At 36.3% G+C, this 14,396-nt stretch overlaps 1 protein-coding gene across 3 annotated transcripts in view; it reads left to right on the top strand.

Moving 5' to 3' along the window:
- The window catches only part of LOC115881329 (protein draper), a 121,437-nt gene that overhangs the window by 56,423 nt on the left and 50,618 nt on the right, over nucleotides 1–14,396 (top strand). For 2 of the 3 annotated variants that reach the window (XM_030898766.1, XM_030898768.1), the window contains exon 2: nucleotides 8,021–8,204. In XM_030898766.1, coding sequence (XP_030754626.1) covers nucleotides 8,101–8,204 — 104 coding nt within the window. In that variant the 5' untranslated portion in view covers nucleotides 8,021–8,100. Of the gene's footprint in view, nucleotides 1–1,730; nucleotides 1,788–8,020; nucleotides 8,205–14,396 lie in introns of those variants that run through there. The other variant, XM_030898767.1, reaches the window with a different exon arrangement.

Genomic DNA, 14,396 nt, shown 5'->3' with positions numbered 1-14,396 from the left:
ATAACCTGTATCTTAAACTATCTGTACATAAATTTGGACCGATGTATACAGGGTGTTCAAAAATATATTTCATATTATATAAACTTAAATTTTATTATAATTTATCTACTAATTTTATAAATAAAAATATTATTCTGATGTTGAAGTTTTTTTTAACTTGTGTTAGTTATCTGCTTTCAGATACACTCTATATCAATAATTTTTTAGCATATGCAGAATGTACAAAGCTTTTTGTACCATTTAGGACCATCGTATTAAAAACGTCGTATTTTCCTTAAAACAAAAAAAAAATAAAAAACCGATCAAATTATTTTTTGTTCTAATTTCAATACAGATTAGTCGTACTAGGTAAAAATTTCGATTTTTTAAAAATTGTAAATTTGCGGTAAAAAGATTCTTGACAAAATTTTCACTCTTATAAAACACCCTGTATACGACAATTCGCCAAATATATTTTCATATTTTCGAAAACTACATAGTATCTTAATCACAATAGATGCATCTAAAACCTGGTCCAAACCGCATCCCCATTTTTTTTTTTAGTTCAAGAGATATTCAACTTTAAATTTACCCTAAAATTTTGCTTGTCCCGATAATTATATCCGGCCGTTTATTTGACGTAATTGTCAACAAGTACTGGTGAAACGCTTTTCTTCACTTAGGCACGCCAGAAAGAAATCTAACAATTAACCTGTTTGTTTCACTTATTTTTAATGGCCAAGCCGTAAGGGGAATCCCTGATGTCGATCCCCCAGATCCCGCACGGTAAATCCCGCAACTTTGATCCCGCAGAGATCCAGCATTTGCGGGATTGCATTCCTTATTCATGTACAAAGATTAAATGAATCATGTTAGTGTTGAAACTAAAAAAAAATCGGACTTCCATTGTCTTTATTTATTTTTTATTTTAACTTACACAACGTTTCGGCCACATCAACCGTTATCAATAACTGTAAACTAATCTAAATCCTAAAATTACTGAGCTTACATATATATACTAGATCATGGCAACCATCCGTGAAAATGTTGCATACAGTCAAGCGTGGGGTTGTTCACTGAGAATACCTGCAATAGGTTGCAATATCGTGGATATTTCCATACCGGGATTAGGTACTAAAGGTGTTATTGTTATTCATATAAGCTCTTTAAAATTACGTTTTATCCAATGAGATTTCTCGTGGATAACCCGAGCTTCCGACCACGTTATATTGTGCATCTTGCACACATGGTCTACAATCTCTGATTTTATTATTTCACTTCTGGTATATGATTACCGTGTTCGTTAAGTCGTGCATTTATAGAGAACGTTTAGTCTCAAAATACCTGGTAGAAGATGCACTCTTTATCTTGCTTCGATTTCTCTGGTCTTGTGTTTGTTAAAACATTTATTTTTTAAGACTTTTAATATTATATTGTTTGACCATTTGTCTGATTTTTTGATGTTAAGCAACTTCAGATTTATCTGCTCTATCATATTTTAATTGAGTAATGTGCCCTTTAAATCTAGATATAAAAAACTGTTGTTAAGTATTGTTTGTGTGATAATTGTATACGGCCTTTACATAAATTGTGTTGCCCACCAGTCTGGTGAAATCGTAGATACTTTTGTCGCTTCACGTCGGTCGGTTTAGGAGTAAATTTTATTTGTTTGGTATTATTATCAGCTTATCAGTTATCAGCATGTACTAATTGTATAGTAATCAGTATAACTTCACAAAATCATTAAAATTATAAAACGTTTATATTCGGTACCAGTTAAAATGAAAATTTAACCTAATTTACCATCGGTAAGTGTTTTTAGCTTCTCCTTTGTAATAAATGTCTTTTTCTTTACTTGCATACATGGTTCTACAACAGTGCGTCGGGAATATCTAGTTTCTATAACAAAGCTCATTAAAATTATGCATATAAACCAGGCTTAAATAGAATTTTCGGTAATTTTTTGGATGTCGTTTGTTAAAAACTTCCCTAACCCGTTCTACAGACTTTAGATGACCAAGTTGCATTTTTGTTGCATCCTGCATAGTAATAGTATAATTCCAACGAATTGAGTACAAAACGGTGATATTTATATGTTTGTTCTCTATGTTTGCTTATTTTTCTAACAAACTTAGAAATTAATTATCCGTCAACGCAAATTGACAATATGCCAAAACAGTGTATTATAGTAATTGTAATCGTATGCATTTCCTACCAGCAGGTATTCAATTAGTCATTTACATAATTTTTTGCAAGACACGCAAGCCTATTTCGTTTAAAAATCAAACTAACAGAAAATTATAAAAATATAGCCTTTCTCTATTGCAACTGGGTGGGCGTATCGGTGTAACGTATAAAAATTCTTGCTAAATAGCACAGCATTAAATAAATAACGAATGTTTAACAATAGTATATAATAACACTAGAAAATATAAAATTACTGGTATAATATGAAGAGTGTGGTTAAATTTAATTTGATGTTACTCAATTAGTTTAACAATGTGTAATGTGTATTTTTTGTGAAATATTCGGTACTAAATAAGGCACTTAAATATCAAAATATCAAGAGAATAACGGGTTTCAATATGCGTATGAAAGCGAAGAATTCGACCGACTACCAAAAATGACAGAAAATACAATTTACCTGTGAATTAAAATGACAAACACAATTGTCATTGTCGCGAATTCTTTAGCTTAATACGATTTTCAGTTTAAGCGAAAACAGTTTCAAATTCTCAAATATAGGATGATACGAGCAAATGCTGCAATAAGACAATTTCAAAAAGACTTAAATTTTGAGTCATATAAAATCAGAAAGATTTAAATCTTAAGTCAATTTCAGCATAAAGTTTATATGATTTAAATCCTTAGTAGTAATTAAATAATCTTTGACTTAAATCATTTTCTTTTAAGTCAAGTCATTTTTGTAAAGAATGAAATCAGTATAATGTGCTTTCAGTCATTTTTATGTCTACATTTTTGATTCCAGTTAAGTCGACAAAAAAAAACGTAAATCAAAATAATTGCTGTCAAGTCAAGATACCGAAAATTTAATTTAGGCACCTACTTTTGCAATGTTAATAAAAAATTTCTTGTATTACCAATTATTATTAATTTTCTTATTCTTATCTATACTAATATTCTATGTTACTAACAGCTATTAAATTGAAGGATTTGTAGGATATATATTTTTTATGAATGCTTTTTATAAACTTCAAAAAAATAGAGTTAATATAAAACCGTATACTATTCTATAGCTTTATAATTTTATAAACAAAATACGAGTAGCGGAAAAGCTCTTAGCTCCATCTACGGTAACGTGGATGAAGCAAGCATGCTATAATTTTATGTTTTTTTTTAATTTTTATTAAAAAACTATAATTCTATCACTCGACCGGATAGCCCTAGCAGCTGTGGCCATTAAATCAAAATACTACTACATCTATGTATACAGGGTGGCCCACCCAGAAAACGTTCCGCATGGCATAACGGCCAGGGTAATTCTTTTTCAGAAAATTCAAAAACACCTCAATTTTGTTTGTGAGGGGGTCAACTTTTGCCCCCAAAAATGATTGCAAAATCTTCAACCCTCTAAGCGGGAGTGTCATCCCCCATTTTTTTCAAATGGGAAGGGGGGTCAAGTGGTACCGCAATGAAATTTTTTCTATTCTCTATACCTTCCCGCTTCGTTTTTGAAAATCGGTCGAGTCAATGAGAAAATATGATGGATTGGAATTTGAAAAGTTTATTTAAACATTTATCAGAGTAAATGATAAGGATAAATTCCTTCAACCAATTTGCATTTGTTTCTTATTATTTCTAGATGTTTACGCATTTTTTCCCTTGCCAGAAGGTTGAAGGATCAGGTGCGGTAGTTGTTAGATAGCTGTTCTGTGACTTGTGCGTTGAAGATCGGGTTGCGCAGATATTCAATGAACGCCATCCTGACAAACACCTTTATGGCAAAATTGTTCGCGAGTTAATAGCAAAATTTCGCGAAACTGGTTCCGTTATGAATAAAAAGAGGCAGAGGGAAAATCCTGTAGTAAATAAAGCTATGGAGGTATTCGTATTGGGCCAAGTTGCCATGGATAGTACGCTGAGTACAAAAAAATTAGCCAATGAAACCGGCGTGAATCTTACAAGTGTCCAAAGGATATTAAAAAAACACAAGTTCCACCCATACAAAATTCAGTTGGTACAAGAACTCAACGAAGACGATTTTGATCGTCGTTTGCAATTTTGTTAAACTATGAATGAACGAATGGCGAATGATAATAATTTCCTATCCGGTTCAGGTCACCCGACTTGACTCCTTTAGACTTTTTTCTATGGGATAACACCCTGTATATTTGACAATTGCTACTAACCAACAATTTGTTTTGAGTGATCTGTGGTCTGTTTTTGTTTAAATATTTTGTTCATTATGCATGTTGGGGATTTATTTTTAAATTAATGTTAATCGTTAGGCAACCAGTACACTCAAAGAATATTTATTTCTTTTGCATAATCAAACTTGTCACTGTAAATTTTCCATAACCAAATTGTCACTCTCAACTCAAGATGTCACTTGTCTTGTTATCATTCAATACATTATTCGAATTCTCAGAATGTTGTTAACAAAAGTTTCATCTCAAAATAAAATTTTAATCAATAACAATTGGTTATCTCCATCATTTATCGGATTAATAATACAAAAATTACAGCTCAATTACAAACAATTTATTATTTATACTGATTTACAGTAATTGAGGGGTTTCTGGCAAAAACCCCATTAGTCACATATTTCGAAATTTGGAAAAACTAAAAAAACGTATATCTTGCTCCCATTTAAATTCAAATTGTCGTTATTTTTTGTGAGCTCTGGTTATAATCTGATATTACAGAAAACTAGTTTTCTTTATTTTTTTCTTATTTTCAAATTAGGAAAAGCGTGAATTTGTTTGACCTGTGGGGTTTTTGCTGGAATTTTGGCAAAAACCGTGGAAACAACCAAGTCCTCTTAGCAACTTTTCGAACGATTACGAACGACAAACAACCAAACCACAACAAGTAGCGGACTAGTGGGGTTTTTGCCGTTAAGACTTGTGACGTGTGGAGTTCTTGCGGAATTACGGTATTTTTGATCGTATGCACGGGCTGACTTATAGCACTTTTCCCGAATTCGTTTGGTAGGAACGTTATGACTAACAAATTACTGTCGGATAGCGCCATTAACTCATTTTACTAATTTTTTGACTAATAGGGTTTTTGCCAGAAACCCCTCAATTTTATTAAATTATACGAATATTCTCATTGATTATTGGTTTGAAATAAATGTGACAGTGTGCTCCAATGAAAATGCGAGTTACTAACTCTAAATTCCAATTCTGAGCTGGCAAATGAGCTAGATGCTTTAGCTAGACCGTTATTCAGAAGCTACAAACCTACCGATGAAAATATGCATGAAAATTTTATAAACTTCAAAAATTCAAGTTCATTTCAAGAATGTTTACTCCCAACGCGCGTAAAAAAAGAACATAACAACTTTTACGAGATTTAACCGATTTTGTAGTGCTATTTTCCTATCGATTAGTGGTGATATGTTTTTATCTCTATGCAATATGTCTTTGCTATACTTTAAGCTAAGGGCTAAAACGGCAGTGTTGGTATTTTTGATCTGCTGCCTGGATGACGGCCTACCGATAAAAGGAAATGCTGCTGCTAACAATTTATCATAAAAATATATGAAAAATTTGACTTTTTTTTATAAAAAGACTAAATATTTTAAAAGATTTAAGTTTTTTTAATGACCTAAGTCTTTTTCTATTTCGGAATAAAAGATTTAAATCACTAATCGTTTTGACCACATAAATCTTAAACCTTTAATTAACTTTCAAAAAATGACTTAACATCTAATGATTTTTGATTAAACCGATTTAAATTAAAAAAGTACTTAAGTTTTCTGTCACCGTGCAGCCACGGCATATAAATCAGACGGCAAGCTTTGGCGGGAACGCTACGCGCATATCCTTGCGCACGCCGCCATTATGGGTGCCAGCAACAGAAATTAACCAGTGTCGTAGTCAGTCGTAGTTTTTGTCATCGACAATATACAGTTACGGCAGCTTTGAGTCAGTAGCGTGCGGTTTAATTTATTTCATTCTTTTCTTGAGTGATATATTTTATTTTTTTTATTGTGTGATATATTTGGTTTTTGTAGTTTTATTTTCGTTTCGTGTGTGTTATATTTTGTTTTTGTAGTTTTATTTTTGTTTTTCTGAACATTTTTAATATAATAGTGGTTTGATAGTGTATTATACTTATATTATATCACTTAATAATAAAATATTGTTCATACCAATATTTTTAAGTTTAACAATTGCGTCAAATACAATTTCCTTCAAATGTTTACCTGTGCATGTAGTGTGATAAAAAAAATAAGCTAGGGATTGCTTCTAATTGGTAAAGATACCACTTACCATAAAAACATTAGACACCCAAGATGGTTTAAACTCTTTGTTCCCCTTCTCCTGGTCCTCAAAACCCACAATATTATCACGGATCACTATTATAAAATAAGTTGAACTTGATATTCATATCATCCATACCTACATATAACACAATATCGATTAAGTTCATTCGGTTCATCGAAACTTTCAACTTTGCTTTTTAGAGTCTCAAATACACTAAGATTTTCTAAGCCAGGTTTGATATCGATGTCATACATTCATTTTCTTAGTGTCTCTGGTTCTCTGGACTTGGAAGGCAAAATAGATTTGTCAAGAGCGTCTTGTATATGTTCGACCGGGAAAAGTATATCGCCAGACATTTATATTTAAATTCATCAGTTTCTCCCTTTAGCTGATTTGTTAATTAGCGAAATTTGAATATTAACAAAATTTGCTACGTCCATTGATGGACATAATTTGTACGTAGTCTCTTTATATTGTTCAACAGATATTTTATTGGGTATTTCTTTAATTCTTGTTTGTAACTCCTGGCATGTTTTTTAATTTTAATTGTCTATTCTCTACAGTTAAATATTTAATTGATTTTATCATTTTTACTTTTCGAGTAGTATGGTTAGGTTTACGATTCATTTGTTTAGATAAAAGTATTGTGTAAATAAAATTCAGTTTCAGTCAATTACACTGTTTTTTTAATACGACCCTGTCTAACAATAGTTTATTTTCTGGGAAATTTTTTAATTTTTTAATCCGGCCCTGACTCGGCACCCATAATGGTGTATTCAATGTCAAATTTTATAGAAATTTTAAACAATAGAATCTGGGCAGATTTAGCCTGCCGTGTGATTTATATGCCGTGGTGCAGCTCTGGATACGATGATATTCGAATTTATCCATTATCCATGCGACGCGCGACGCTTTGTTCTCACTGCGCAGATGACACACACACACACACACACAGTGGTCACAGAATATCCCCCTTATGTAAACAACAGCGATAACTGTGAATTAAAGCTAAACTTTGCGAACAGTTACCAGAGGCGCTTTCAGTCATCAAAGTATAGGGCTGTACTTGTCGCATATTTGAATTTTAAGTTGAGAAATATCATTAAATATTCATCTGTTTTTGTCAATCAATTAATTAGTCAATCCTGATTAGTTAAAACCGTGTATAGCTGGCTTAAGGAATTCCCGATTCCTACTTTTCAAAATGTCATTGCTTTATTTTGATGGATATATTTTTAGTTATACCAAAAATATGTTATTACCTACATTAAAGATAAAACGTATCAACGTTATTATTGAAAATTGTACCTTGTTTATTTATCTTTTCAATTGCCATTGTGAAATTTCGATATCCATTTAAAAAATCTTAATAATCTTAAAAAAAGTTTCTATATTTTTACTTATTTATCAGCTGTAATATTTTTAGACGAAGAAACGATACGCTTCATTGTTATTGTCTATTATTGTCTAAGGAGTTATCTAATATTTTTAATTATATCTCTGATAATTCCTTGCAAATCCTAAACAAATAATCGTTTAGTTTGTACTTTTCAATGTGATTCACCTATTTTATTTCTGTTTTGCAGATGGTGGAGTACTATGTAAACAACAGTGAAATAGACCCCAACTAAGCTTTAGTTTTGATCGACTTAGACATCTGTGCGCCATGCTTCTTCAGTTTGCTTTAGCAACATTTAGTTTATTTTCTACGTTAATTTTTGGCGTTTTTGCTGATTTGGAAGGACCCAACGTATGTACTAGACAGGAAACGTAAGTATTTTTTATTTAATTTAGTTTATCTATTTAGTATATTATGAGATCGATTTTTTTATTAATTTGTTTTGATATTCATTAAGGTTTTTATTTACCCTCAACCCCTTAATTTTTTTTGTTTTTTTTTCTGATAAAGAAATTAGATTTGGTTTGTTAGTATATGACATAAATTAGGATTGATTGACGTATTCAATGGTTTCCGGTCACTTCGTGTTTCACCGAGAATAACTACAGGTTTTGATTTTTAATGACACCCTCGGTATTGTTTACTTTATTCGATAGAAAATGACACTCTGAATAGAATGACATATCATAAACGAATTTTCAATCATATCTCTATTTTTTCAAATGGAACGAAGGTGGCTCATTAGTATATAATTTGGAAAAAGCATTTTTTACGAATAATTTGGTATTTTGTCGTTATAAACCGCATGTTACAATTTCAAATAGGTAATTCATATGCAAAAATGTCAGAAGTTATAGAAAAACATATGATATGTCATTCTATTCTAAATGTCCTTTTGTATGAAATAAAGTAAAAAAAAAATACCGAGGCTGTTATTTAAAAATCAAAAATTGTAGTCTTTTCCGGTGAAACAGGAAGTGACCAAAAACAATTGAATACGTCAATCAATCCTGATTTTTGTTATATAATATAATAAAGCGTACTTCTTCATACCAGACAATTCTATTGTCTGATTCCCTTACTTCTCGACTTGACTAAAAGATGGCGCCTGAAAAAGTCTTTTAATTTCTGGCGGATACGTTGCGGTTGTGCAGGCAACCAGTAATACATTTTTAATTTCTGGCGGATAGGCCATTTTTCTTGACATTGCCCCTTCTCAAATTTGATCGTCCCGATCAAGGTTTCCCTGTCTGAATCTCTTCAATCGATCCAGATGAACTACTTTCATCTTACTTCTAGGGCTGCGTTGAATCCGGTACACAACATCATTTATCCTCTTGATGACTGTATAAGGACCTTCCCATGCTGGAGTTAACTTTGGGGACCTCCCTTTCTTGCGCTGTGGGTTATATAACCATACCATATCGTCCTGTTGAAATCCCGTAGAATTGGCTCTGAGGTCGTAACGAGCTTTCATCCGGTCACTGGCTAGCGTAATCTTACTTCTTACGGCCTTATGAATTTCCATTAACCTTTCCTTCAGTTCATCCGCGTAGTCCTCTACATTTGTGGTGCCGTCGTCTGGTGATCCGAACACCAAGTCACAAGGCAACCGTAATTCTCGACCAAATAAAATCTTCGATGGTGAAAGTCCGGTGGTGTTGTGAACTGCACTTCTATACGCCATTAGGAACAGCGGTATGTGTTGATCCCAATCTCTTTGATGTTCGGCCACCATTTTCGAGAGGTGTTCTTCAATGGTCTTATTGAATCTTTCGACCATCCCATCAGACTGCGGATGTAAAGCTGTTGTCCTAGTCTTGTGAATACCAAGCAGATCACACATCTTCTGGAACAGTCTTGACTCGAAGTTCCTTCCTTGGTCAGTGTGAAGCTCTAAGGGAATTCCAAATCTACTGAAGACATTATTGACCATACTTCAGCTACAGTCGATGCTTCTTGGTTTGGAATGGCAAAAACTTCTGGCCATTTACTGAAATAATCCATCGCCACTAAAACGTACTTGTTGCCCTTGTGCGTTTCAGGGAATGGGCCTGCAATGTCAACAGCGATTCTTTCGAATGGCAGTCCAACGTTATATTGTTTCATTTTTCCCCTAGATCGAGTGCTTGGTCCTTGGCTGGCTGCACAAATTTTACATTGTCGACACCATTTCTTGACATCTTCGCAATAATCCACCCAGTAAAAGCGATCTCTCAGCTTGCTCAAGGTCTTGTTTACCCCAAGATGGGCTCCAGTTTTACCACCGTGAATTTCTTCCAATACCTGGGTAACTTTCTTCCTTGGTACCAGTAACTGAGTTGTTACTGTGCTGCCATCCGCACTTTCCCATGTGCGCTTTAACAATCCATTCTCAATAACCAGTGAATTCCACTGAGCCCAGAGAGCTTTGAAAACGAGCCCTCTGTCCGCAATATCCTGCCACGGTGGTCTCTCGCCGTTACCTTCCTTGAGCCGTAGTATTGCTCCGATGTCTGGATCTTCCATTTGATCTTTCCTCAATTGTGTCGTCGTCCACTGTTCATCGGTTCCAAGTTTAAAACTCCTTATCATGACAGTGCCTTCACGTTGTTCCGTTTTACAGCAGTGCTTACAATCGGTTTGACAGGGTCTTCTGGATAAACCGTCTGCGTTACCATGCATTTTTCCAGCACGATGTTGGATGGTAAAGTGATACTGTTGGAGCTTCTCGAGCCATCGTGCTATTTGACCTTCAGGTTGTTTCATCTCCATAAGCCACTTGAGAGCCGCATGATCTGTCCTAATTAAAAATTCTTGGCCGTACAGATATTTATGAAAATGATCAACTGCCTTCACAATTGCTAGCAGCTCCTTCCGGGTAACGCAGTAATTCCTTTCTGGTTTGGATAGAACTCGACTGTAATATTCTATCACTCGTTCTTCGCCATCTTGCACTTGTGATAGCACTGCACCTATGCCGATATTGCTGGCGTCGGTATCCAGGATATACCTCCCTTGTTGTTGCGGGTAGGCTAGAATAGGACTTGAACATAAGCCGCCTTAAGTCTTCCAAAGGCTACATCACAATCGGTGTTCCATTCGTAGCCGACTTCATCACCTGTAAGTCTATGTAAGGGTGCAGCTATATTGGCAAATCCCTTGACAAATCTTCTGTAATAGGTGCATAAACCCAGAAAACTTCTAAGTTCATGTTTGTCGCGAGGTTTAGGCCAATCCTTGATTGCAGCGATTTTCTTCTGGTCAGTGTAAATTCCGTCTGCTGAGACTACATGGCCCAAAAATTCCACTTGTCGCTGGAATAAGCTACACTTCTTCGGGTTCAAGTACAGGTGAGCATTCCGTATGCGGCCGAAGACTTCTTCTAGATTTCGCAAATGCTCCTCAAAAGTTCTTCCCATAACCAATACATCGTCGAGGTAAACCAAGCACGTTTTCCAAGTTAATCCTCTTAACACCACCTCCATGAGACGTTCGAAAGTGGCTGGAGCATTGCATAATCCAAACGGCATGACCTTGAATTGGTATAGTCCGTTTCCTGTAGAAAAAGCCGTCTTTTCTTTGTCTTCCTCGTCTAGACCAACTTGCCAGTATCCACTCTTTAAGTCGAGAGTGGAGAACCAGCACGAACCTGCCAGAGTTGTTAATGTGTCATCTATACGTGGTAGTGGGTAGCTATCTTTCTTAGTGACGTCATTGAGCTTCCTATAGTCCACGCAGAATCGTGTACTACCATCTTTCTTTGTCACCAAAACAACGGGAGATGACCATGGACTTGATGATTCTTCGATTACTCCCTCTTCTAACATCTTATCTACCATTGTCTCCATTTCTTGTTGTTTGGAAAGGGGAACTCTTCTAGGACGTTGTCGAATCGGCTGAGCATGACCAGTATTAATCCTGTGCTTCACAAAATCCGTTCTTCCACTGTTGTTCTTCTCAAAAATACTGCCATGCTTTAGCAGGAACTGCTTAGCCTTCTGTTTCTCCTCAGGTGTTAGGTGATCCCATGGCTGTTCTAGATGTTTTAGTGTTTCTTGGGATGCCTTTTGTGTAACAGCTGACGACACTTCATCACATCGGGTGACACTTCTTACAGGTTCGCAGATGGCTATCTTGTCACCTTTTTGGATCTTGACACAATTCGGGAAAACATTCGCAATTCTGATCGGTATATTCTTGTCGGTGTTAACCAATGATTTTCCTACTAAGTACCTATCCTCTTTGTTGTCGCTACTTTGTACCAGTCCAACACAGCACCCAGCGATTTTCTCCACTTTACCGAATACGATCTTCTCGGTATTACCAGGTATCACCACAGTTTCCGCTGATCTTACATCCATTCTTCCTGGTCCCTCGTCTGGAGATAACATAAACTCTTCATTTCCGATATTCAGGATATTTCTCTGGTGATCGAACGAAAATCCATGTTGACGAATCACAGCCTCTCCCCGTACAACGGCCATTTCCCCCGTAACTGTACGTAAACACACTCTTCTTCTCAGAGGCATCAGCTTCAATCCTTGCACTGAGTTAGCCCGCACCAACGATACCATAGCGCCAGTGTCCACTGTCATTCGGATTCCCTTTCCATTGACTTTCCCGTCGATCACCAAACTGTCAGCGGTTCTTCCTAGATTTCTAATGGAAAAAATCCTGGGGGCTCTGTTCTCCCCAGTCAATACTCGCCCCTTAGTATTGACTGATTTTAGTTTTCCAGGTGCCTACGTTCTCTGGATGGTGAACGGGATCGCATTTGAACGCGGCAATACCGTTTAATGTGGCCATTCCTGCCACCTCTAAAGCACCTTATGTCCTGGAATCTTCTCTGGTTTTCTGTCTGGGTGTTGCTGACTCCCTTGTTTATTAGTAGCTCACATAGTTTGTCGACTTTCTTACACATCTCCTCCAAACCTCTGTGAGTGTTTTCGGGCTGTTCCTCGACCGCTACCGATCTTATCTTCGGTCTAGGGATGGCGCTAAAAGCAGCTTCGATTTCCAGCGCCCTGACCAGTGCTTCGCTGCTGGTAGAAAATCGGGATATTTGCAGCGCCCTCTCTAATTCGTTGTCCCTCAGTCCGCTGATAAAGCACTGAGCAGCGAGTTCCTCCCTAAATCCTTCCGGTGCTTCTGGATATGCCAGGTGTACCAGCCGACGTAAGTCTGCTTCAAATTCCTGCAGACTCTCTCCGGACCTCTGCAGGCGTGTCTTGATCTGTGCCTGGTAAAGTTGGCGTCGATGTTGGTCGCCATATCTTCTGTCCAGTGCAGCGACCAAAGTTTGGTATTCCTGCTGTTGGGCTGCAGGAATAGTTTGCAACAGTTCCAGGGCAGGGCCTCGCAGCGCGATGACAAGTGCTGCTGCTTTCTTTTGGTCAGTCCATCCATTGACAGCAGCCGCTGCTTCAAACTGGCGGTGGTACATCATCCAGGTGGTTTGTCCATCGTAGGTCGGGGCCTTGAGGTTCGCAGTTCCATGAACGCCAGGTGTCCTTACTTGTACCTTGGTCTTCTGTAGGTCCATCTCTAATTTTTCCATTTTCTGCTGAAGGCGTTCCTCAAGATCTTCTACGGCTTCTTGAAGGTGAATGCCTTGCCTTTTTCCAGTTCTTCAAAGTTCTTCTTAAAACGGTTTTGATCTTCTAATTTTTCTTTCTGGCGACGCACTTCTAAATCTTCAACAATTTTCTCCAACCGTTCTTGTCTAATTTCTTGATTTTCTAAAATTTTCTGAATATGGTCCTGTTCTTCTTGTCTTTCTTTTGACGTCGCTCCTCCAAACAATTTCTAGATTTCCTAATATTTTCTCAAGCCGGTCCTGTTCTTCTTGTTTATCTTTCTGGCGACGCACTTCTAGATTTTCTACAATTTTCTCCAACCGTTCTTGTCTAATTTCTTGATTCTCCATAAGCATTTTCTGTAGTTGGTCTTGTTCTTCTTGACGTCGTAGTTTTTCCTCTTCTTTTTCTCTTTCCAATCGGGCTCGTTCCTCTTCTCGTTCTTTACGGAGTCTTTCTTGTTCTTCTGCCTTCTCTCTTCTCATATTCTCCATAAAATCGCCCAATAACTTGCTTACTTCCTCCATTTTCTTCGCTTGTTCTCTTGTACCAACCATAAAAATACTCTGATTCGGTCTAAAAATCTTCCAATCCACTTAATTTCTTCTTAAAATCCTCTTGAATCGCACTTCCGACACCAATTGTTACGGATTCCGTGGGTCCACTAATTTAAACTCACGATAAAATACTTAACGAATTTATTTTCTCACTTTATACACAATTACTAACTTATAACACACAACAAACTAACTATTCCTTCACCAAATTGTCCGATTTTCAATTTCCACGCGGTATATTCAAATTTCAAAAACTGTCTCAGTTGTCGATGGCTCCGGCTTATATACTCTATTGACTGCTTCTCGAAATTTCCCAATTCTCGGAAAGCGTACTTCTTCATACCAGACAATTCTATTGTCTGATTCCCTTACTTCTCGACTTGACTAAAAGATGGCGCCTGAAAAAGTCTTTTAATTTCTGGCGGATACGTTGCGGTTGTGCAGGCAA

The sequence above is a fragment of the Sitophilus oryzae genome, unplaced genomic scaffold (assembly GCF_002938485.1).
Source record: "Sitophilus oryzae breed Bouriz unplaced genomic scaffold, Soryzae_2.0 scaffold_1716_pilon_pilon, whole genome shotgun sequence".
NCBI lineage: Eukaryota > Metazoa > Arthropoda > Insecta > Coleoptera > Curculionidae > Sitophilus > Sitophilus oryzae.
Note: the sequence above shows the minus strand (reverse complement) of the source record. Positions and strands in the feature narration are given on the sequence as shown.